Genomic DNA, 24,881 nt, shown 5'->3' with positions numbered 1-24,881 from the left:
CCCACCTCCCCAAGAACCACGTGGTGTCCTGAGCCCCTAGGGAGCCAGCTCCCTGGGAGCCTCCAGCTCTCACTTCTCCTTGCTTTCTGCTGCCTAGATGTGAACGAGTGTGAGGTCTTCCCTGGCATCTGTCCCAATGGGCGCTGCATCAACACTGCGGGCTCCTTCCGCTGCGAGTGTTCAGAGGGCCTGATACTGGACACCTCCGGCCGGCTGTGCATAGGTGAGTGTGAATTCACCTATAGGCCTGCAGGGTCCCGTGTAGGGCCTGCCTCCACTCCCAACAGCCCTTTCTAGGGACAGGTGGGGTCTTGGGGGTCCTCTTGGACTCTGCCCACCCCCTTGCTAATGTGTCTCCAAAGACATTTGTTTTTTGGAGGGGTTGGATCCACTTAATCAACTGCCCTTCTAATGAAGCTCATTGCAAATGGTATAATCTTGTGGAATGTTACCTGCCACCTTGGTATATTCTTTCTTGCTACCAAAGAAGGTTTACAGGAGGTGGATTTGAGCACGAGGCACTTCCCTCTATCATGAGTGGTAATTCATGCCTGCAACCCTTCCCCAGGGTCCAGGGCTCAAACCCTTATCCTGAATGACTTGCCCTCAGTCTCAAAGGCTCTGAGATATTTTCCCCCCTCAAGGAGTGCTTCTTGCTTTACACCATCAACATCTTGAATAGGACATTTCTTGTCCAAAAGTATCCACCAGCCAGCAGGTAGGGCTCTGCATTCTGTCAGTTTTTCCTCCCATAGTAACATTAACCCATTAGTGGCCTCCTCAGTGGCACCATGGAGCCTGGTCAACAGAAGGCAGATGGGCCCTGATGACTCTTTTCAACTTTGATTTCCTTCTAAATGAGCTTCAGGTGTGCATCAGGTCTTCTTGCTGATCCCAGAATGTGACCAAGGAAAGAAAGTAGCCGAGTAAAGAAAAAATAAAAACATTGCTGAATTCACAGCCAGGTGAAATGCTGTCTGAGCAGCCCTGGACCAAGGCATTGGGTACCCAGGAACTTAAGATGGATCCCTGTGTGTCATGGCACTTCTGTTTATCATTTTTTCTAAAGATTCTGTAACAGGGTCTCATTCTCAAATGGATCCACTTAAACATGTATTGCTTTTGCAAGGAGTGAAAAATTGTCCTAGTCTAGGGATCAGCCAGTTGTTTCTGCCAAGGGCCAGAGAGTAAATATTTTCAGCTTTAGGGGCCTCACAATCTGTTGCAGCTACTCACCTCTACTGTGTAGGACACAAATAAATGAATGTAACTGTATATCAATAAAACTTTATTTACAGAAACGGGCAGCTGGCACCCTGGACTGTAGTTAACCAACCCCAGTCTTAGACCATCGTGTCTGGTATTGAGGAAGCCTTATCCATTGCCAGATTATTCTAAGGAGGTTTTACAAATTAATTTAAACACACACACTCTGGAGCCAGGTGGCCTGGTTTGAATCTCTCTCTACCTCTTACTGTGTGGTCTTAGGCCAGCTATCTAACCCATCTCTGCCTCAGTTTTCTTGCCTGTAAAATGGGCATGATGATAACCATTTTTCTCTTGGTGTTATTTTAAAGACTACATGGGTTGATGAGCTTAGAACAGTGCCCAGCACATAGCAAGCAGCTAGCAGTGCAAGTTATTATTAAAATGTAACTTTGGGGGACTGCCCTGGTGGTCTAGTGGTTAAGACTTTGCTTTCCAATCCAGGGGGTACAGGTTCCTTCCCTGATCCGTGAGCTAAGACCCCCCCCCCATTCCTCTCGGCCAAAAAGCCAAAACATGGAACAGAAGCAATATTGTAACAAATTCAATAAAGACTTTAAAAATGGTCCACATTAAAAAAAAATCTTTAAAAAATTTTTGTTTTAAAAAAATGTAGCTGTTGGGTTATACCCTTATTCCAGTGTAACTGTTGGGAATTCCCTGTGGTTCAGTGGTTAAGACTCAGCTGTTTTTACTGCCAATGCCCTGGGTTTGATCCCTGGTCAGGGAACTAAGATCCCACAAGCCCTAAAGTGTGGGGGGAAAAAAAAAATCACTTGGAGGACATGGAGTGTCAGCTGAAGAATTCAGTCTCCGCACTGGGGAGAAAGTTTCGGATGACACGGCCTGTTCTGGCAGCGAGTGTGGCCGGGGTGGGACCGGTGACCACCCCTCCTTGCAGACATGCGCCTGGAGCTTTGTTTCCTGCGTTGGGAGGAGGACGAGTGTGGGGCTGCCCTGCTGGGCAAGTACCGGATGGACGTCTGCTGCTGCACCGTGGGGGCCGCGTGGGGCACCGCATGCGAGGCGTGCCCTGAGCCCGAGTCCCCAGCTTTCACCAGCCTGTGTCCCCGGGGGCTGGGCTTTGCCAGCCGGGACTTCCTGTCAGGCCGTCCCTTCTATAAAGGTGCGTTTGGGCTTGGGGAGCCTGAAGAGGCTCCCCAAGAGGGCAGAGGGCATAGCATGGGCAGAGGCCTGGAGGTGGCAAGCAGATTTAGGAGAGACGAGATATCTGTGATCAGAGGGATGAACACTCGGGAGCAGGGGACTCGGGGACATGGAGTAGTGTGAAGTTTTGTACTGCAGTAGTGTGATGTTTGTACTGTTCTGTGATGTTTTGTACTCCTGTGCTGCAGATGTGAACGAGTGCAAAGCCTTCCCTGGGCTGTGTGCCCATGGCACCTGCCGCAACACTGTGGGCAGCTTCCGTTGCTCCTGTGCGGGAGGCTTCGCCCTGGATGCCCAGGAAAGGAACTGCACAGGTATGTACCTGCTTCTGCCTCAGGTGCCTGCAGGGACTGGTGGCCGCAAACTAGAGGCACCTAAAAGGCAAGAACTGGCCTTGTTCTGCCTGCCTGCCTGCTATGTGACCCAGGGCAGCTCAGTACCCTTTCTGGGCCTCCAGGATCCTGGCTATAAAAGGAGGGGCTGGCAAAAGGTGGCACTAGTGGTAAAGAACCCTCCTGCTAATGCAGGAGACATGAGACACGAGTTCGATCCTTGAGTCAGGAAGATCCCCTGGAGAAGGGCACGGCAAGCTACTCCATTATTCTCACCTGGAGAATCCCATGGACAGAGGAGTCTGACAGGCTACAGTCCATAGGATTGCAAAGAGTCAGACACAAATGAAGCAACTTGTCATGGCAAAAGTGACCTCCAGCAACTTCCCTGGTAGTCCTTTGGCTAAGACTCTATGCTTCCAATGCAGGGGGCCTGGGTTCGATCCCAGGTCAGGGAACTAGATCCCACATACCTCAACTGAAAGGTCCTGCATGCCTCAACTAAGACCCAATGCAGCAAGTACATAAATTGATTAAAAGAAAAGTGACCTCCAGGGGCCTGTAGGCTTTAAAGAAATTCCCTGCTCTCATCTGGGGGTACAGTCACAGCACCTCCATTTCCCTGGCTCTGTTCAGCGCCTTGGGGCTCCCCTGCAGCCTTGGGTGTCTGCAGACGTGGAGGCCCGGCCCGTGTCCACTGTCTCCACAGACATTGACGAGTGCCGCATCTCCCCTGACCTCTGTGGCCAGGGCACCTGTGTCAACACCCCAGGCAGCTTTGAGTGTGAGTGTCTCCGTGGCTACGAGAGTGGCTTCATGCTGATGAAGAACTGCATGGGTAGGCAGCCACCCCAGGGCAGGGTGGTGCCCGCGGGTCTTGGGGCTGAGCTGGGGAATGGGGTGGGGGGACATTGCTGTCCCAGATGTGGGTGGAGGGGGCAGGAGTGGAGAGAAGCCATGACCTAGCTGGGACACAGCAGGTGTGGGTATCGTCCCCGAAGACTGCCAGACACTGGGTCTGGCATTCAGATGAGAAGCAGGGCGACCAAGATTTGGGCAGGTTCTCCCAGGGTGGGGGTAGCATGAGAAGAGGAGAGGACCCTGGAAAGAGGAGCCTCTTCCCTTTTCATTTTTCTCATTCATTCAGCGAACGTTTCACATGCATCTACTCGGGAGAACTATGGAGGACTCAGATACAGGGGGCCATTTCCTTGGCGCTCAGGCCCTAGTAGGATAAAACAAATCCCTAGACAAACGGAAAATAAAGAGCCACTGTCAGAAGCACTTGAAAGGGCTATATGGTGCAGTGTGAGCTGAGAACCCCAGGGATGTATCCCATTCTGTGGGGCCAAGAGAGTAGGAGTAATTGTGGTGAAGAAGGGCTGAAGAGTTGTGCGGAGAAAGAACAGTGTGTGCAAAGGCCCTGGGGTGGATGTGAGGGCTGGAAGGAGCTGCTGTGGGGAGGAGGGAAGGTGGAAAGGGGGAACAGTGTGTGCAAAGGCCCTGGGGTGGGCCTGAGGGGCGGAAGAAGCTGTTGTGGAGAGGGGGGAAGGTGAAGGGGAAACAGTGCATGCAAAGGCCCCGAGGTTGACAAGAGGGATAGGAGGAAGCCCCTGAGGCTGGAGTGGGGGGAAGGGACTGAGATGAGTAGTAAGGCCCCTGGTTCCATGTACTAATGCCCGGTGGGGCTGGGGCTGGCCTTCCCCCTGTCTCTTCTGGGGTGGGGAGGGGGCTCCTCAGGGCCTCCTTTAGCTCTAGGAATGTCAGCCTATGTCCCTGAAAACTCTGAGAATTCCAGCTTCCCTCCCATTCTGACTCCCCTGGCTCATCCACACCCCAGGGCTCCAGACCCTCTCAGCCTCAGCCAGGGCGACAGGGTTGGGGGATGGGGGCAATGGGGGGGAGCTTCCATGAGCCCCATCACACCAACCTGGGTCAGCATCTCACACCTCCTCTGTCTCTCCACATGCCCAGATGTGGACGAGTGTGCCCGGGATCCGCTGCTGTGCCGGGGAGGCACCTGTACAAACACAGATGGGAGCTATGAGTGCCAGTGTCCCCCAGGACATGCGCTGGCAGCCGAGGGCACTGCCTGCGAAGGTGAGTGTGGCTTGCGAGAGGGAGAGGACGTGTGTTTGTGCATCTCCCTGAGTGCATACTTGTGTATTGGTGTGCATGAGTGGTCGCATGCATCAGGTATTGGAAGAGCACACTTGTGTGTCTTTCTGTGTGAAAATGGAAAATCGAGTGTGTGAGTGTGGGTCAGTGTGGACCCATGTGAAGTGTCACTTGTGTGGTTGTGAGATGGAAGGAGTGTGTACTTGTGTGTCTGTGTGAGCACGCAGGTGTGTTTCTGGGGATGCGTCTGTCCAAGAGTGAGTGTGTATCAGTGTTTGTGTGAGTCTGTGAGAGTGTGTCTACACAAGGATGATTGTTCTTAGGTAAGGCGATGGGAGCGGTTATTTGTGTGTCGACATAAGCTTGTCAGAGAGTGTGTGTCTAGGTGTGGGCATGTGTTTGCACACAGGTGGGTGTGTTTGTGGAGGGGGCTGTGTGCGTATAGGTGTGTCTGTTGCGTGTGTTTGTATGTGTGTACCCAGGGGTTGGGGCTTTCCCAGGGGCTCAGCAGTTAAGAATCTGCCCGCAGTTCAGGAGACACAGGAGATGCAGGTTCGATCCCTGGGTCGGGAAGATCCCCTGGAGGAGGGCATGGCAGCCCACTCCAGTATTCTTGCCTGGAGAATCCCCATGGACAGAGGAGCCTGGAGGGCTGCAGTCCATGCTGAGGGGGAGTGTGTATCAAGGGTGTGTTTTGGGTGTCTTGTGAGTGTGCAGCTGGGGGGATGTGTGGATCAGGGTGAGGTGTGCATTTGTACTGGGCTTCCCCAGTGGCTCAGCGGTAGAGAATCCACCTGCAATGCAGGAGACATAAGAGACACAAGTTCAATTTCTGGGTCAGGAAAATTCCCTGGAAGAGGGCATGGCAACCCACTCCAGTATTTTTGCCTGGAGAATCTCATGGACAGAGGGGCCTGGAGGGCTGCAGTCCATGGGGTCGAAAAGAGTCGAATATGACTGAAACGACTTCACGCATGTGTTTGTACCAGGGCGAGATGTAGACTCACACCCATGGGGAGGGGCCGTAGATGCAAGAGTGTGAGTGCATCACCGTGCATGCATGTGTCCCAGTGCAGAAGGCAGCTGGGCACAGGCCCATCCTCTCCTGGGGCCCCTCCACCACCTGCTGCCCTTACCAGCCATCTGTTTCCCCCGCAGATGTGGACGAGTGCGCCCTGAGTGACGGCCTGTGTCCACACGGGCACTGTGTCAACGTCATCGGTGCCTTCCAGTGCTCCTGCCAAGCCGGCTTCCAGAGCACGCCTGACCGCCAAGGCTGCATAGGTAAGACCGCGCCCGCCCCCAGCCCCAGCCTCGGCCCCACCGCCACTGCAGTCACTCCTGGCCTCAGTCCGAGCCCCAGCCCCTGCCCTTGACCACCCCCGCCGCACCCCGCGACAGTCAGCCCCCTGCTTGAAGTGCCTCCGCCAGGTCCTCACCTCGCCCAGCCTCCCACTTCCACCTTGCCCCGCCTCCCATCACGTCCTACCTCCTCCCACACCCTCCCTAAGCCCCGCTTCCCACCTTGCCACACTCCTGCCACGCCCCCACCTTGCCCCGCCTCCTGCCTTGTCGCGCCTCCGTCACGCCCCCCACCTCACCTTGCCTTACCTCCAGCGGTGCCCCCATCTCTCCCTGCCTCCTGCAGATGTGGATGAATGCCGCACCAGGAACGGTGGTTGCCACGTCCACTGTGTTAACACCAAGGGCAGCTACCAGTGCGGCTGCGGACCTGGCTACTCTCTGATGCCCGATGGGAGGGCGTGTGAAGGTAGGTGGGTGCGGCCCCCTCCCTCCGGCCTGGGATGTGGGAACCCACCTGGCCCGGCCCAAATGAAGCCAGCCACACCCTAGCTGGGCCATTGACCCCGCAGACGTGTCCCTGGGGTTCCCCCTCTGTCCCTTCCCACATGGAGCCCGACCCCTACCCTGGTCCCCCAGATGTGGACGAATGTGAGCAGAATCCGGACATCTGTGACGGGGGCCAGTGCACCAACATGCCAGGGGGTCACCGCTGCCTCTGCTATGACGGCTTTGTGGCCACGCTGGACATGAGGATGTGTGTAGGTGAGGAGCTGGGGCTACATACAGGTGGAGGAGGCAGCTTCACTTCACCCACCAGGCCTTCCACAAGGAGACAGGTGGGCGACACAGACACTAGTCCTGTTCCCGGAACACGCGGGCAGGGGAGATGGAGGTTTGTTCTTGGTGGTCTGCTCCTGGCCACCTGCACCCCGAGGCCCTGCACCGAGACCTACGGGATCTTCTTCACAGCAGCAGAGGCCCCCCGAACCTTATTCTTTTGAATACACTTATTGAACACCCACTGTGTACCCAGCGCATACAGCCGGGTGCGTGCCCGGCTTTGGGAGTCACCTTATAAAATCACCATAGGCCGAGGGCTTTGTGCAGAGGAAGGTGTGTGAGATAGAAGGCGCTGTGTTCTCTGAGCCCTGCTTCGCGACCTTGTCTGTCGTCTCTGCCAGGGTCACTGTCTTCTTCTGGTGGGGGCTGGTTGGCACAGGCCCTGGGGAGCAGATGTGGACTCGTGACCCCATTAGGACAGAGCTGGGGCCAGAGTATGAGGATGTAAGAAATGGAGCTCTCCCAGGGAGGTGTGTCCAGTTCAGGGCAGTTTAAGCATTCCAGATTGCAGGAATCTTAGGAAACACTGAACAAAAGGGGCTTGGGACCAAGGTAAGTAGAAAATGCTGCCTCCTCTATCCCTTCATGCAGATCCACATTGGCAATAAAGGCTCTGAAAAGGCCTTCAGGCCTTAGCTTTAGCTTAGCATCCTCTTAATGTATTGGTGTAAAATCTTTTTGGGAATATATGTCCAATGTGTTCCATGGAATATGAACTATAGAATGTTGACTGAGTTCTCTCAGCTGCCCAGGGGTGGAATAGGGGGAGCTCTGCCCAGAAGTGGAATTAGGGGAGCTCCCTACCCTTGAAGATGGGCAAAAAGAACCTGGACACAGGGGACCCAAGTGGCAGGGCACGCAGCCATGCTGCTGTACCCCACCCTCACCTGCTTCTCCTGTCACCCCCTAGACGTGGACGAGTGTGACCTGAACCCCCACATCTGCCTCCATGGGGTCTGCGAGAACACCAGGGGCTCCTTTGTCTGCCACTGCCAGCTGGGTTACGTCGTCAGGAAGGGGGCCATGGGCTGCTCCGGTGAGCTGGTGGTCAGTGGAGCAGACGCAGGGGGTTGCCCCGAGGGACCAGCTCAGCGTCCATGGGGTCCACCCCATCCCTTGGGGCAGAGCAAGGCCAGACCTCATTCTTACATGTTTCCACTGGTGGGCCCTCGCGTTGAAGCAAAAATAGGATCTGATCACATGCCCATGGGGCTCCCTTGACAGCTCTGCGGGGGGCACTCTGGATCCCTTAGCATCCACAGCAGTTCCCAAGGCGTGCAAGCCTGATGCTTTTAAGTGTCACAGCGATGAACATTCAAACATGTCAGTCATTCATGACCACAGACCTGGTCCCTCAGAACCACAGATGTCTCCTCTCTGTAGAACAGATCTGGAGGGCAGAGACTGAGATCATGGTGTGAGAAGGGTTGGTTCCTTCTCAGGGGCCCAGAGGGAGAACTGGCCCATTCCTCTCTCCTCACCTCTGGTGGTGGCCATGATCCTTGAACGCATCACTCCAGTCTCCACGTCTGTCATCACGGGGTGTTCTTCTCTCTGCGTCCAAATTTTCCTCTTCTTATGAGATCACCGGTCATTGCATTTAGGACCCCCTGTGATCCAGGAGGACCTCATTTTAATTTGGTTACATTTACAAGGACCTGGTTTCCAAAAAAGGCTACATCCAGAGGTTCTGAGAGTCAGGATTGAAACTTGCTTTCTTGGGGCGGAGAACACAATTCTGTTCGCCATCATTATGTAGTTATTTCAATGCATACTAGAAGCAAACATTAGGAAACAGAGCATCCAAACCATGATTTCGTAGAGATTGTTGTTACACATTTTTCGTCTAAAATACATTCGTGTAAGTAAAGATGGGAGACAGCGTAAAGAAACTTTTAGCGAGGGTTTCCCTGGTGGTCTAGTGGCTAAGACTATGTCCTGGCTCCCAGTGCAGGGGACACAGATTCGATCCCTGGTCAGGGAACTAGATCCCACATGCTGCAACTAAGAGTTCGCATGCCACAACTAAAACCTGGTGCAGTCAAATAAAACATTTTTTCTTACAAAGGAAAAGCTTTCAGGGAATGGTAGCTCACTTAGGTGGTTTATGAACATTGCAGAGATGATAAGGCTGATGCAAAATTGGCTGAGGGTTAGACACACTGGTTTAGAAGGAAATCCTGCTTTAGAGGGAGAGTGTATTCATTAAGACAGAGACTTTTTTTTTTTTTTGGCTGTGCCATGTTAGTTCTCCAACCAGGGATTGAATCCAAGCCCTTCAGTGAAAGCCAGGAATCCTAACCAAGGACAGTTCCTCTTATTGTCTACCCTGAGTCTCTCATGCTGCCATCTCAGACCATTTCTGGGGCATGCTGGGAGTCATGCCCTGTTGGGCTTGGGGGTTTTCCTTTTGGGCTCTGGGTGAGGGTGGAAGCTCCTGCAGTGGTGAGGGGGCATTTCTGGGCCCAGTCCTACCCTAGGGAAGGTCTTTTCTCCTGCTCCTGCCCTGAGTCTCCCTACTCTGTACCTGAAGCCCTGTTTCTACTAGGCCCAGGCTTCTTAGGAGGTCCTCTGTCCTCCACCCCATCTCCTGGTCCTGCCCTCCTATGCCTGGATCCCTCTTCTCTCAGATGTAGATGAATGTCAGCTTGGGGGACACAGCTGTGACAGTCACGCCTCCTGCCTCAACACCCCTGGGAGTTTCAGCTGCAGCTGCCAGCCAGGCTGGGTTGGGGACGGCTTTGAATGCCGTGGTAAGTGTCTGGGGGCCAGAGGTCCGGGCAGAGAAGCGGAGGTGGGTGGGGTGAGTGGGCAGGCTACAGCCGGGCAGAGGGGGCTGGGCTCAGGCACGTTCAGGGTTGGGATTTGGAGGGTCTGCCTCCCCACAGCCCCCCAACGCACACACCTGGGGGACCCTGGGTTCCGTCTCCTGCAGACCTGGATGAATGCGCCTCCGAGGAGCATGGGTGCAGCCCGAGAGCTGACTGCCTCAATGCCCCTGGCTCCTACCGCTGTGCCTGCCACCTGGGCTTCTCTGGGGATGGCTTTTCCTGTGAAGGTGAGGTCGGGGCATGGGATGGGAGGGCTGGAGGGGTCCAGAAAGGACAGCCAAGGACTGATCCACTCACTGCTCTGTGGATGCCAGAAAGGATGAACCTTTAGCCCTTGGGGCCAGAGGCCAGGCCCTGAGTCCCTTGGGGCAGTCTTCTCCCCTGGACTCCAAATGCGTAGAGTTTTCTGGGTATGGGAGCAGGAATACTTGCTTTCTGTTGGCCCTCCACCCCAAATTGTGAGCGACCGTGTCCCCTGTCCTCTTCCTGGCCCTGACTCAATCACCTGCCCACTGAGTCGGGGTCTGAGTCCCCCCAGGCTACTTGCCAACTCCCTGGAACTCCAGGTGACAGTGAAGGGTTCGAGTGATCAGGGCCGCCTGCCCCCACCATGTGGGTCCTCACCTGCTGACCACCAGCCCCCCACCTCTGAGTCCCCTTAGACAGGGACGAGTGTGCAGAGAACGTGGCCCTTTGCGAGAACGGGCAGTGTCTCAATGTCCCCGGCGGGTACCGCTGCGAGTGCGAGATGGGCTTCAGCCCCACCAAGGACCAGCATGCCTGCCAGGGTGAGGTCTGGGGAGGCTGGGGTGCGGGCAGAGCAGGGGGTCCCTGGAGTCGCTGGCGCGCACTGGGGGCAGCAGGAGCGGGATGCTGGCCAGGCTGTGCTCACCTGGGCTCCGCTCCTCCTCAGATGTGGATGAGTGTGTCCTCGGGAGCATTTGTGTGTTCGGGAGCTGTGAGAACCTGCCGGGGATGTTCCGCTGTATCTGCGATGAGGGCTATGAGCTGGACCGCAGTGGTGGCAACTGCACAGGTGTGGGGTCCACAGGGTTCGGGGTGGCAGGCTCGTTCCATCAGCTCCCACAGATCCCTTCTCACATGTCCTCTACAGAGTGGAGGGAGTCCTTGTCTGACCCCATCTCCAATAGTGCCCCTCCCCATTAACCTTCATCATCATCATCATTTATCATCCCCCAAATAAATGCAGTGAATCAGGGAGATTTCCCTGGCGGTCCAGTCATTAAGATTCCGCACTTCCACTGCAGGGGGCGCAAGTTCAATCCCTGGTTGGGGAACTAAGATCTCGCATCCTGCATGCCATGCGACCAAAAGAAAAAAAGAACGCTGTAAATCAATGAAGTCGAGCTCCCTCCGCCACAACCATCAAAATGGCCCTCCCACCTGTCTATCCCAAATGGGGCTCAGCAGACTTTTTCAATGAAGGGCCAGCCAGTAAACATTTTCAGTTTCCGGCCATATGGTCTTTGCCCTGTAGCTTAGAAACAGACATAGGTGATAAGTGAATGAATGGCTGTGCTTGTGTACCAGTAAAATTTTATTTACACAAACAGATAGGGGGCCGGATTTGACCCACAAGTTGTAGTCTGCCCGCCCCGGCTTGAAACATGTCCTCAATATCGGTTTTTGTATGTTAGCTCGTGGACTCTGCTGGCAAAGGCAAACCTCCATGCCAAGTAGAAAAGAGCAGGGGATGGCAGGGGTTGCCTGGGACAGGTACTGTCCCATCAGGCTTTCTTCCCAGGAGCCTTGTCCCTAAGACCGGCCCCCAGCAGCCGGGTATTCGACTCCCCAGGAAAAAGGCAAGAGGGAAGTGAGTTGAGAGGGGAGGATCCCTGCTGATGGTGCCCCCACCCCACAGATGTGAATGAGTGTGCAGATCCTGTGAACTGCATCAACGGCCTGTGTGTCAACACCCCCGGCCGCTACCTTTGCAACTGCCCCCAGGATTTTGAGCTGAATCCCAGCGGCGTGGGCTGCGTGGGTAAGTACACACTCTGCTACAGGTAGGGTTCTTGGGTCCATGCGCTGGATGGGGTCATGCTGTGTCACCCACATCCACCTGGTCCTGACAGACAGGCCCTTGGCCAGAGCAATCATCCCTGTCTTTTGAGATACAACCTTTGGGCTCTAGACTGACAGATGCTCGGAGTCACACGTGCACACAGACATATGCACACACAGACATACATAGAGCAGTTACACATACAAAGAGGTGCACACACACACAGACACACACACCCCCTATTTCTCCCCCACCACTTGCTAACCACCCCTTTCTGCCTGTTTAGATACCCGGGTTGGGAACTGTTTCCTGGACACACAGGATCGAGGGGACGGTGGCATTTCCTGCAGCGCGGAGATCGGGGTTGGCGTCACCCGGGCGTCCTGCTGTTGCTCCCTGGGTCGGGCTTGGGGCAACCCCTGTGAGCTGTGCCCACCGGCCAACACCAGTGAGTCCCTGAGTGGAGTGGGGGCAGAAGACAGAGCCCTAGCCCTGGTCCAGGCTCCCTCAGGGCTTAGGGGGTCATCTCTGCTAAGGGAGAGACACTGGGAACCAGTGAGGGAGAAGGACTCACCCTGGGTCACACAGCATATTCTCAGCAGTTCGTCGTCTTGACCTCTCCCCAAAGTCTCCTCTGCCATTCTCCCTGAAAATTCTTTGTATGTTTACATTTACTTGCCCACTCAGTCAGTCAACAAACGCTGAGAATTCCTAGGGCATGGGAACCTAGAGAAGGATGAAATACAGCCACTGCATGCTGCCCCTCACCCGTAAACCAGCAGTCCCTGGACTGTTGAGAGTAGAACTGTTCTAAGAGTCTGTTTGAGACATAGTGATGGCCAAAGAGGAAGCCATGGAGGGGAAGGGGGTAAGAGAAGGCTTCCCAGGAGAGGGACTTGAATGAGGTTTTGAAGAATGAGTAGGAGTTTTCCAGGCAGCGTAGAGGGAAGGGTGTGTGGTGCAGTGGGAACAGTATGTGCAAAGTCCTCAGGTGTGGAGCAGGGAGGCATGTGTCTACCTATTTCGGGGCATATGTGTGTGTGTGAATGTACATGCAGGATCTTCCTTTCCTGGGGGAAACTTGTGGTCACATTAGAGTCTGGTTTTGGATCACAAGAATCCTTCCTCCCTATCCCCAACTACCACCACAAGATCCATCTGCTCACATGTTGAATGTGAACAAGTGTTTACACACACACACACACAGACACCGGATCCTCCATGATTGTACCAATGTTTCTAGGTCCCAGAGGCTGAGGAGGTAAAGGGATGTAGTTTCTATGGTAACAGGATGCCAGGCCCATCCTTGACCCCTTTTTAGGGGACCTCCCCTCCCGTGCTTCCCCTGAGCTTTGCCCAAATGCCTCACCCCATGGCCCCTCACAAGAGTTTCTTTCCCTTGCAGCTGAGTACAGAACCTTGTGCCCAGGGGGTGAGGGCTTCCGGCCTAATTCCATCACTGTCATCCTGGAAGGTGAGTTCCTGGTAGACTATCCATCCAGGTACCCACTGATTGACCTTCCTCTCATCTCCCATCACCAAGGAGCAGAGGTGGGCAACTTTGGGGTGGGGGGCAGGTCCTCTCAGCTCTTCTACCTGTTGGTTTGTTGATTCATCCTTCTATCCAATCCCCATCTACTCATCCATCCATCCCCCATTTACTCATCCATATATTCTTCCCCATCCATCCATCCACCCTTTCTTCTTTCCTTCCTTCCATCCATTCATCCATATATACATACATATAAGTACGTTTATCCATCCACTCATCTACAATCCATCCATTCATCATCTACTTACCTACCCACCCACCCATCCAGCCAGTCATTCTTCTTTTCATCCATTGACCCATTTACTTATTAGACCCATTCTCTGCTTTTCATATCCACTTATCTACCCATTTATACATCTATCCTCCCATATCCATCCATCCACACATCCATCCATCCATCTACTCATTCCTCCTTTCATTTATTCATCCACCTACTCACCCACCTATTCATTCACACTCTTGTTCTTGTCCATTGACATTGTTGTTTATTTACTTATCCACTACTTTTCATCTCTATCCACCCACTTACCCACCCATTCATCCATCTATTCTATCCAAAGTGGATAATGAGATTGGAGAATTCCATCAAGAGGGAGCTTTGTGATGGATAGATGGATGGATGAGAGGATGGACTATCCAATGAAGGGAAAGAGGATGAATTCAGGGTGACATTGACCCAGGAGAGTCTGGGTACACCCTCTAAATATCCAACAGCCCTTGGGTGTCCTTAAAGAAGCAGGAGGGCCCAGGGGAAGGCATGGGTGTCCCCCAAGTACTCCGCTTGGGTGTAGCTTCCAAGCACAGCTTCCTCACTTCCTGACAGACATTGACGAATGCCAGGAGCTGCCAGGGCTGTGCCAGGGGGGTAACTGTGTCAACACCTTCGGTAGCTTCCAGTGCGAGTGCCCACCCGGCTACCACCTCAATGAAGATACCCGCATCTGTGAGGGTGAGCTTGAGCCCTCTCCTCCCTGCCTGCATTTCTGCCCAGCCTCACCTCCTCTTCAGGGCCTGGGGGGCTCACATGCCCCACTCCAGAAGTCTGCTCACTTGCCTTGCTGCCCAGGGCCCACTGGAAGGGCTGTGAAGGCTTCCTTGGAATGCCCCAATCTACCCTCTGCTCCACTGCTTCTTCCCCATCTCCCTGTTGCCTGACCTCCAGCCTCCTTCCCACTCAGAAATGATCTGGCTTTATCACAGCAGCCATGCCCTTCCTCTGGGCAAAAGCTGACCAAGGCCCAGAGCTAAGAGGGGAAGAAAAAAGACACCAAAAGAGCAGTCACACCTTTCCTTTAAGCATCCCCTTCACTTGTCTCTAACGGTCCTCTCTTGCATCTTAGCAACAACCGACAGTTAACTGGTGTCTACAATTGTGTGTCACCACGGAGCTGAGCATTTGCCATTCATTCATTTACCAAAACAGCCTCATGGGGGAGATGTTCCTATTATGACCCCATTTTTCAGATTCAGAAACTTAGGGAGTTCATTAAGTCACTTGAGTGGTGAAAGTGAAAGTGTTAGTCATTCAGTCATGTCCAACTCAGCAACTATAGCTCACCCAGGCTCCCCTGTTCCTGGGATTCTCCAGGCAAGAATACTGGAGTGGGTTACTATTCCCTTCTCCAGGGGATCTTCCTGACCCAGGGATCAAACCCAGTCTCCTGCATTGTAGGTGGATTCTTTACTGTCTGAGCCACAATACCAGATAGTAAGTGATAGAAACTGGGTCCCAGCCCAGCCATTCTGATCCTTGAGCCTGAGCTGTTTTGATACAGTGTATCAAATTCTTCCTTCCTTCATCCATCCATCTGTCCACCAACCCATTCCTTTTTTTCTTTTCAACAATATTAACTGAGCACCTGCATGCAACCAGACACCAGCATCAGAAGGCAAGGACAACGGATTGTCCACTCTGAGCAGCACCCTTTAGCTGTTGTTCAGTCGCTCTGTCATGCCCAGCTCTTTGCAACCCCGTGGACTGCAGCACACCAGGCTCCCCCTGTCCTTCACTATCTCCCAGAGTTTGCTCAAACTCATGTCCATTGAGTCAATGATGCCATCCATCCATCTCTTCCTCTGTTGCCCCCTTCTCCTCCTGCCCTCAGTCTTTCCCAGCATCAGGGTCTTTTGCAGTGAGTCAGTTCTTTGCATCATGTGGCCAAAGTATTGGAGCTTTAACTTCAGCATCAGTCCTTCTAATGAATATTCAGGGTTGATTTCCTTTAGGATTGACTGGTTTGGTCTCCTTGCTGCCCGAGGGATGCTTAAGAGTTTTCTCATGCTTTAGAGACTCAAGGAAATGGTAAAGGCTGGGAGAGATCTAAGCTCGAAAGCCTCTGTGTACGTGTAGGTGGGAGCTGGAAACCAGAATCAGAACCCAAAATGCTTGAAAAATATTTCATGCCTCCCTGCTTCCCCTATCCCATAGACTATCAAAAGGAAAAGGGAAAACTTCTGTCATCAAATACGGCTGCTGCTACTGCTGCTAAGTCACTTCAGTTGTGTCCGGCTCTGTGCGACCCCATAGACGGCAGCCCATCAGGCTCCCCTGTCCCTGGGATGCTCCAGGCAAGAACACTGGAGTGGGTTGCCATTTCCTTCTCCAATGCGTGAAAGTGAACAAGTGAAAGTGGAGTTGTTCAGTCGTGTCTGACTCTTCTCGACCCCATGGACTGCAGCCTACCAGGCTCCTCCGTCCATGGGATTTTCCAGGCAAGAGTACTGGAGTGGGGTGCCATTGCCTTCTCCTCAAATATGGCAGTGTGCTGCAGTTATTGACTGTCACAGGGCAGGAAGATTTCAACCTGGATGTTGACCTTGGCTGTGGAGCCTTGCAGGGTCAGTCCGTGCCCTTGAGGGCTGCAGTCTGGCAGTACTTTCCAGCTTTCAGGCTCAAGGGCCCACTACTCTGAAGCCCCCAGCCTTCTCCACTTAGTTTAATGCTCTGCTGTTGCCATCTTGAAATTCTTCAAGGGTTTTCATGTGCACTGGGCAAATTCTATAACCAGTCCTTGTCGAAAATTTTATCTAACTCCTAGAATCACTAAGTCACATGGCGATTCTGTGTTTGACTTTTTTGAGGAACTGCCAAACTGTTTTCCACAGCAGCTGCACCATTTTGCATTTTCACCAGCAACATACAAGGGTTCCAGTTTCTCCACATTTGTTATCAACACTTGCTATTTTCCATCATTTAAAGTAATATTATCCTAGTGAGTGTGAGGTGGTTTCTCATGGTTGTGGTTTGTGTTTCCCTAATGCCTAATGAGGTTGAGTACCTTTTCATGTGCTTATTGGCCATTTATCTTCTTTGGAAAAAATGTCCTTTCAGGTCTTTTGCCCATTTAAGAATTGGGTTGTTTGTCTTTTTGTTGTTGAGTTGTAAGAGTTCTTTGTATATGCTAGACAAGACTCCCATCACCTAAGTGATTTGCAAAGAGTTTCTCCCATTCTGTGGGTTGTCTTTTACTTTCTTGATAGTGTCATTGATGCACAATAGGTTTGAATTTTGATGAAATCCAGCGTATCTGGGATTTTTTTGTTTCCTTTTTGGTTTGTGCTTTTGGTGTCATATCTAAGAATTTATTGCTAAATACAAGGTCTTTAAGATTTACCTCTGTGTTTTCTTTCAAGGATTTTACGTGTTAGCTCCCCTATTTAGGTCTTCTATGTATTTTGAGTTAATTTTTTGGATATGGTGCAAGGTAGGATCCAACTTCATTCTTTTGCATGTGGATATCTAATCATCCCAGCACCATTTGTTGAAAAGTATCTTTTTTTTCCATTGAATAGTATTGTTGAAAATCAATTGACTGTAGATGTCTGGGTTTATTTCTGTACTCTAAATTCTATTCCAATGATTTATATGTCTATCCTTATACCAGTACCACACTCTTTTGATTACTTCAGCATTGTAAGTAGGTTTAGAAATGGGGAAGTCTGACTCCTCCAACTTTTTTTTTCTTTTCTCAAGATTTTTTGGCTATTTGGGGTCTCCTACAATTCCATATGAGCTTTAGGGTCAGCTTTTCCATTTCTGCCCAAAGAAGAGAAGTCACTGGGATTTTGATGGGAATTGCATTGAATCTATAAATCACTTTGGGGACTATTGCCATTTTAACAATAATGAGTCTTTTAATTCATCTCCATAGGCTATCTTTTCATTTATTTAGGTCTTATTAATTTTTCTTAGGAACATCTTATAGTTTTCTGTGTACAAGTCTTTCACTTCTTGGGCTGCACTTATTCTTAAGTATTTTATCTTTTGGATGCTAAGTGGAATTATTTCCTTAATTTCACTTTTAATTACTTTTTGATAGTGTGCAGAAATACAACTGAAATTTGTCAATGTTTTGTTGATCTTGTATTCTGCAATTGTGCTGACCTCATTTATAGTTCTAATAGTTTTCATTCTGTGGATTCTTTAGTATATCCTATATGTCAAGTTCCCTGGTTTTTTAAGTTTTTGACTGGGTCCCAGATTTCCTCAAAAGTTAATTTTGTCAGTTTTTGCCCAACTCCGTAGTTGTTTTTTGTGGAGGAATAGAACTCCAACATTCCCTACTCTGCCATTTTTAGAAATGTCACTCCTAGTGAAATAAATCACCACTTGTTTTTGTGTAGCCCATTAAGAATGCTTTTTAAACTTTTAAAAATTTTTGGAAAAAAATCAGAAGAAGAATAATATTTTGAGCCACATGAAAATGACATGAAACTCACATTTCGGTGGCCATAAATCAAGTTTTATTAGAGCATGGCAAGCTAATTTGTTTACTCATTGTCTATGACTCATTGCCTATGGCTGCCTACACGCTCCCACGGCAGTGTGAAAAGCTCATCAGAGACCATTGTTGCCTGAAAATACAGGAAAAAAAAGCCCTGGTGGCTTAGGAGTAAAGAATCTGCCTGCAGTGCAGGAGACAGAAGAGATATGGGTTTGATCCCTGGGTTGAGAAGATCCCCTGGAGAAGGAAAGGCAACACACTCCAGTATTCTTGCCTGGAGAATCCCATGGAAAGAGGAGCCTGGTGGGCTACATTCCATGGGGTCACAAAAGGATCAGACACAACTAAGCGACTAAGCAGCAATTTGCTTTGCAGAAAAAGTTTGCTGCCTCTGGACTAGGGGGTTGATCTGATTGAGAATCAACTTTTTTCTTTCAAGAACATTTTATCTGAAGGACTCTTGCTTCCTATTGCATCACACTGGGAAGCATGGGATTGCCCCACTCTTGGTGATAATATTTGTAAGCTCAGGTCATATTTTTTCTTAATAGAGTAGAGATCATAGTAAACTGTTTTCCCCACCTAACACCATGCCGTGTCTTTCCACAGCACTAAGGTATCTGCATTTGAAGCTAATCTTGAAACTAGACTCAAGCATGTAGTAAAGTGTTTCTGGCAGACCTGGGGCGGGGAGTTATCCAGATGATTCCTGGATACAGACAATTCCTCCCTCCCTTGCAGACATCGACGAATGCTCTGCACACTCAGGCATCTGTGGCCCTGGTACCTGCTACAACACTCTGGGGAACTACACTTGTGTCTGCCCTATGGAATACCTGCAAGTCAACGGTGGCAATAACTGCATGGGTATGAAGTGTGATGATGAGAGAGACCAGTGGTTGTGAAAAAAGCACTAGCCTATGGGAGGGGCTTCTGGAAGTCTCCAATCCTTGAAAGAGTGTGGAGAGGCATGTTTGTTGGAGGAGAGATGAAGGCTGAGTGTATTTGAAATGCTACTATGCAGCAGTGAACAAGGCTGCAGGGCTCAGGGGCCCAGGGCTGCCATGAATGGTTGTCCAGGTTGTGCACTGCCCAAGAAAGGTTAACGTGTGAATGGCACTCTCCTGTGTGTTGCCTCAGAGAAGTCAAGCCAGTAGTTTCAAATGGATTTGTGAATGGACTTCTGCCTCTCTGGCTGTCTTCCTCTGGTGTCTCTTACCTACATCCTTCTCCCCAACCCAACTACAGACATGAGGAAGAGCATCTGCTTCCGGCATTACAACAGTACGTGTCGGAATGAACTGGCCTTTAACGTGACCCGGAAGATGTGCTGCTGTTCCTACAATATCGGCCAGGCCTGGAATAGACCCTGTGAGGCCTGCCCGACCCCTGCCAGTCGTGAGTGCCCCTCCCCTGCCTTCTTTCCAGTCTGGCCCTTTTCAGTGCTGTGTTTAAGGCAGCCTGCTGCACTTAGGACTCCTGGATGAGTCTGTTGTTTTGATTAGAGCCAAAGAGTTGAAATTCCATCCCAATCAATGTATGGGGAAAATCAATATATCCTTATTTCACAGACTTGTGGAATTCAGCAAGGCTTTCATCTGGGTTAAAGGACCTTGAAGACTCACAGATTATCTGGGGGTGGGAGGATATCAGTGAATGCATGGGGCCAAGAGCGAAAAACAGAAGTGGTCAGAGACATCAGGGCCCCATGAGCTGGGAAGGTAGCGAGCTCATAGAAGCTCTGGAAAGGATTACAGAAATGTCAATTGCATTGAAGAAGGGTGTTCCAGGCAGGGGACAGCAGGAGAAAAACCCTAAAAGCAGTGGGAATGAGCTCTATTAGAAAAATCTATCAGCCAGCTGGGCATCAGAAAGAGCTACAGAAATGGAGTGGTGACCAGAAGGGGCAGCCGAAGATTACAGGTGTATCGTTCAGTCTCTCAATCACGTCTGACTCTTTGCTACTCCATAAACTGCAGCGTGCCAGCCTCCCCTGTCCTCCACTATCTCCCAGAGTTTGCCCAAAGTCGTCCATTGAGTCAGTGACTCCATCCAACCATCTCATCCTCTGTCGCCCCCTTCTCCTCTTGACCTCAATCTTTCCCAGCATCAGGGTCTTTTCCAGTGAGTTGGCTCTTCACATCAGGTGGCCAAAGTATTGGAGCTTCAGCATCAGTCATCCCAATGAATATTCAGGGTTGATTTCCTTTAGGATTGACTGGTTTGACAAGCGTATTAGTGCTATGGAATGAACGCTTGTGTTCCTCATCCCAAATTTCATATGTTGAAGCCCTAACCCCCAGTGTAATAATAGTGTTTGGAGGTGGCGCCTTTGGGAGTTAATTAGGTCATGTGGATGGAGCCCTCTAAATGGGATTAGTGCCCTTATAAGAAGAGACAAAAGAGTTGCTCTGTGTTTGCCATGTGAAGACACAGCAGGAAGACAGACAGGAAGACTTCTCACCAGACACCAGATCTGCTGGTGCCTTGATCTTCAACTTTGCAGCCTGCAGAATTATGAGAAGTAAATGTTTGTTATTGAAGCTACCCTGTCTACGGTATTTCCTTATAGAAGCCTGAACTGAGACAATGAGTTCCCTAGGGTTGTGGCAACAAATACCACAGACTTGATGGCTTTAAAAAAAGAAATATGGGGGACTTCCCTGGCAGTCTAGTGGTTAAAACTCCATGCTCCTAATGCAGGAGTAGTGGGTTCGAGCCCTATCAGGAAACTAAGATCCCACATCCTGCCCATTGTGGCCAAAACCAGCCAACCAAACAAACAGAAATGTATTTTCTCACAGTCATGGAGGCTAGAAGTCAGAAGTGAAGGTGTGAGCAGGGTTATTCTTCCTCCAGAGGCTCGAGGGCAGAATTCTTTCTTGCCTTGTCCACCTCTGGTGGTCCACCCTCTGGTGGTGTTGCTTGGCTTGTGCCTGCATCATCCCTGTCTCTGCCTTCAGCTCACATGACCTCTGCTCGTGTCTCCACCCATCTCTCCTTTTCTTATATGGACACAGTCATTGCACTGTGTGTGTGTGTGCCTCATCACTCAGTTGTGTCTGACTGTTTGAGACCCCATGGACCGTAGCCTGCCAGGCTCCTCTGTCCATGGGATTCTCCAGTCAAGAACACTGGGATGGGCAGCCACTCCCTTCTCCAGGGGGTCTTCCTGACCCAGGGATTGAAACCACATCTCCTGCATTGCAGGCAGATTCCTTACCATCTGAGCCACCAGGGAAGCCCAGTCATTGCATTAGGGCTACCCTGATCTAGGATCACCTCAACTTGATTAAATCTGCAAAGATCCTATTTCCAAAAAAGGTCCCAGAAAGTCTGGGTAGACAGGAACTTTGGGGGTGGGAGGGTCATTGTTCAACCCAGCACAATGGAGTGGGGAGGGGTCATTATTGGGTATCTCTGGGTGCCAGACCCTGTTCTGTGTTCTAGAAAATAAGAATATGATAGACCCAAACTGTGCAGTCTGGGAGGAAACTGCAGATGGCCAAGTCTGGTCATGAGATCATCAAGATAGATCAAATGTCACTCACAGATTATGTTCTGGGACTTGGGTACCTGCCTGAATTGTGTGCACCTGAATCTGAGCTGCAGGTCGAATATTGATGAGGCAGAAGTTCATACTAGGCTCAGTGGCCATCATGTTCTCATTATGATGCAGGCAGAAGAGTGAGTGAGGGGCAAGGCAGGGACCTGGGGAAAGGGAGCACCAACCTAATGCCTGATGATGTCTGTCAGGTGGGTCCAGGGACACCCACCCTTCTGGGGACTGAGGTCAGGTAAGCAGAATCTTGGTGTCAGCAGTGGGATATAATTAGAGTGTGAATTGCCCAGGGGACTTCCCAGCTGGCTCAGTGGTAAAGAATCCGCCTGCCAATGCAGGAGACACAGGTTCAATCCCTAGATTGGGAAGATCCCATGGAGGAGGAAATGGCAACCCAGTCCAGTATTCTCGCCTGGGAAACCCCATGGACAGAGGAGCCTGGTGGACTGCAGTTCAGGAGAATGCAAAGAGTTGGACATGACTTAGTGACTCAACAACAACAACAACAAATTGCCCAAGGGAGCCAAAGGATAGTATCATCCTCTGTCCATGGCCAGAGTGATGAGCTGCCCTGAGTCCTCAAGGCTAAAGCAGACTGTGCTAGGGAACAGTAAAGGGAACAGTATGTGCAAAGTTGTGGTAGCGTAACAGAGCAGGAATATCCAGATGTGTAATGAAATCAGGGTAACAGGAGGGCAGGCGTTCCTGTTGGCAGAAAGGTGGGGCTGGGGAAGAGAGGAAGGTCTGGAGGTCCAGACTGTAGAGTCTGCATTTTATGGTGAGGATGGTGGGGCGTGGCTGGTGGCACTTACAGAGAGAAGAGATGTGCCTGTGTGTTGGAAGATCACACAGCACAGGGGCCTGTAACCTTCCCGGCGCTGGTCAGGGTGGAGGAAGTTATCAGAGGCCAGGTGAGCACGGGGCTGCAGGGGTAGACCAGGTGATCAGAGACAAGAGGAGGGGTCCTCCTGGCGCGGCTGCAGCCCCAGCCCCCACTCCCCTGTTTTCCGTTGCACAGTGGATTACCAGATCCTGTGTGGAAACCAGGTTCCTGGGTTCGTCATCGACATCCACACAGGGAAGCCCCTTGGTGAGTGACCTCCATGCCCCCTTCTCCCCCCCGCCACTGCCTGGAGCCCCTGGTCACTCTGTGCCCCGAGCCCTGCCCCCTCTTTTCCCCTCCCCAACTCTTTCCCTCCATCCTCCTCTACCCCACACCCTCGCTCTTCCGTCTCCCTGGGCCAGGAATCCTGCCCCTCAATCCTGCTCCTTTTTTCCTTTAAGCAGAGAGCATTTTTAGCAAATTGTTCCTCATTTTTAAAAATTCTGCTAAAATACCCATAACAGAAAATTGGCCATTTTTACCATTTTTAAATGTCCAATCCATAACATTAAATACATTCACACCATTGTGCAACCATCCCCATCATCCATCTCCAGAACTTTGTCATCTTCACCTACTGAAAGTCTGTTCCCATGAAACACTGACTCCCCACTCCTTCCCCCAGCTCCTGGGAACCCCCCCTTCTACCTTTGAACTGTGGTAGAGGTCCACAATTTAAGGAGAACTGTGGTCTCCGTAAATTTTATCTCACAGAAACAGAATCAGACATTACTTGTCCTTTCTGTTTGCTGTTGTTGTTCAGTCGCTAAGTTGTGTCCGACTCTTTGCGACCCCATGGACTGCAGCACGCCAGACTTCCCTGTCCTCCGCTATCTCCTGGAGTTTACTCAAACTCATGTCCATTGAGTTGGTGATACCATCCAACCACCTCATCTTCTGTTGCCCCTATCTCCTCCTGCCTTCAATCTTTCCCAGCATCAGAGTATTTTCCAATGAATCGGCTCTTTGCATCAGGTAGCCAAAGTTTTGCAGCTCTGTCTTCAGCATTAGCCCTTCCATTGAATATTCAGGGTTGATTCCCTTCAGGATTTCCTTTAGGATGGACTGGTTGGATCTCCTTGCAGTCCAAGAGACTCTCAAGAGTCTTCTCCAACACCACAGTTCAAAAGCATCAATTCTTCGGCGCTCAGTTTTCTTTATAGTCCAACTCTCACATCCGTACATGACTACTGGAAAAACCGTTGCTTTGACTAGATGGACCTTTGTTGGCAAAGTAACGTCTCTGCTTTTTAATATGCTGTCGCATAGCTCTTCTTCCAAGGAGCAAGCGTCTTAATTACATGGCTGCAGTCACCATCTGCAGTGATTTTGGAGCCCAAGAAAATAAAGTCTGTCACTGTTTCCCTTGTTTTCCCATCTATTTGCCATGAAGATCAGTCCTGAATATTCATTGGAAGGACTGATGCTGAAGCTGAAACTCCAATACTTTGGCCACCTGATTCAAAGAACTGACTCATTGGAAAAGACCCTGATGCTGGGAAAGATTGAAGGCGGGAGGGGAAAGGGATGACAGATGATGAGCTGGTTGGATGGCATTACTGACTCAATGGACATGAGTTTGAGTAAGCTCCAGGAGTTGGTGATGGACAGGGAAGCCTGGCATGCTGCAGTCCATGGGGTCACAAAGAGTCGGACACAACTCAGCTACTGAACTGAACTGAACTTCCTTCAGGATTGACTGATTTGATCTCCTTGCAATCCACAGGACTCTCAAGAGTCCTTTTATTATATATCTGGCTTATTTCACTCAGCATAATGTCCCCAAGAATTACCCATGTTGCAGCATGGATCAGAGTTAAATGAGGTCTTGTACAACGTAAGTTAAATGAGATCTTGTACTTGAATGCCAAATTTCAGCTGTGCGGTATTTAATTGATAAACCTATTTTCAGTTGTCTTCATCCCATGGATGTAGTCTTCTTGTTTCTTTTTTTAAAAAATTAAGTAATTAATTTAGCTGTCTTGGGTCTTAGTTGTGGCATGCAGGATCTTCGATCTTTGTTGTAGCGTGTGAGATCCATTCCCTGACTAGGGATGGAACCCTGGCCCCTGCATTGGAAGCTTGGAGTCTTAGCCCCTGGACCACCAGGGAAGTCACTCTCCTTACTTTCAACAATTGGAACACAGCAGATGAGATCTGATTCCCCTCCAGCCACCCCTTCAAATCTCAGGATCCTTCCCCCTCTCCCAAGGGTCCAAGGTTGTAAATCAGTCCCCCATGGGTGAACACTTAGGCTGATTCCAGGTTCTTTATA

General features: G+C 50.9%; 1 protein-coding gene across 3 annotated transcripts in view; it reads left to right on the top strand.

The window, feature by feature from the left end:
• FBN3 (fibrillin 3) overlaps positions 1 to 24,881 on the top strand; it is a 69,148-nt gene that overhangs the window by 20,568 nt on the left and 23,699 nt on the right. For all 3 annotated transcript variants that reach the window (XM_070464803.1, XM_070464802.1, XM_070464804.1), the window contains 20 exons: positions 98 to 223; positions 2,168 to 2,392; positions 2,622 to 2,747; positions 3,475 to 3,603; positions 4,740 to 4,865; positions 6,042 to 6,167; positions 6,532 to 6,654; positions 6,825 to 6,950; positions 7,939 to 8,064; positions 9,659 to 9,781; positions 9,964 to 10,086; positions 10,522 to 10,647; positions 10,773 to 10,895; positions 11,742 to 11,864; positions 12,172 to 12,333; positions 13,291 to 13,359; positions 14,261 to 14,386; positions 18,903 to 19,028; positions 19,410 to 19,559; positions 22,742 to 22,813. In XM_070464803.1, the coding sequence (XP_070320904.1) occupies positions 98 to 223; positions 2,168 to 2,392; positions 2,622 to 2,747; positions 3,475 to 3,603; positions 4,740 to 4,865; positions 6,042 to 6,167; positions 6,532 to 6,654; positions 6,825 to 6,950; positions 7,939 to 8,064; positions 9,659 to 9,781; positions 9,964 to 10,086; positions 10,522 to 10,647; positions 10,773 to 10,895; positions 11,742 to 11,864; positions 12,172 to 12,333; positions 13,291 to 13,359; positions 14,261 to 14,386; positions 18,903 to 19,028; positions 19,410 to 19,559; positions 22,742 to 22,813 (2,556 nt within the window). The remainder of the gene's footprint in view (positions 1 to 97; positions 224 to 2,167; positions 2,393 to 2,621; positions 2,748 to 3,474; positions 3,604 to 4,739; positions 4,866 to 6,041; positions 6,168 to 6,531; positions 6,655 to 6,824; positions 6,951 to 7,938; positions 8,065 to 9,658; positions 9,782 to 9,963; positions 10,087 to 10,521; positions 10,648 to 10,772; positions 10,896 to 11,741; positions 11,865 to 12,171; positions 12,334 to 13,290; positions 13,360 to 14,260; positions 14,387 to 18,902; positions 19,029 to 19,409; positions 19,560 to 22,741; positions 22,814 to 24,881) is intronic.

Source organism: Odocoileus virginianus, chromosome 3 (assembly GCF_023699985.2).
Source record: "Odocoileus virginianus isolate 20LAN1187 ecotype Illinois chromosome 3, Ovbor_1.2, whole genome shotgun sequence".
NCBI classification, from domain to species: Eukaryota; Metazoa; Chordata; class Mammalia; order Artiodactyla; family Cervidae; genus Odocoileus; species Odocoileus virginianus.
The sequence above is the reverse complement of the archived record's forward strand: the minus strand, read 5'-3'. Positions and strand labels throughout refer to the sequence as shown.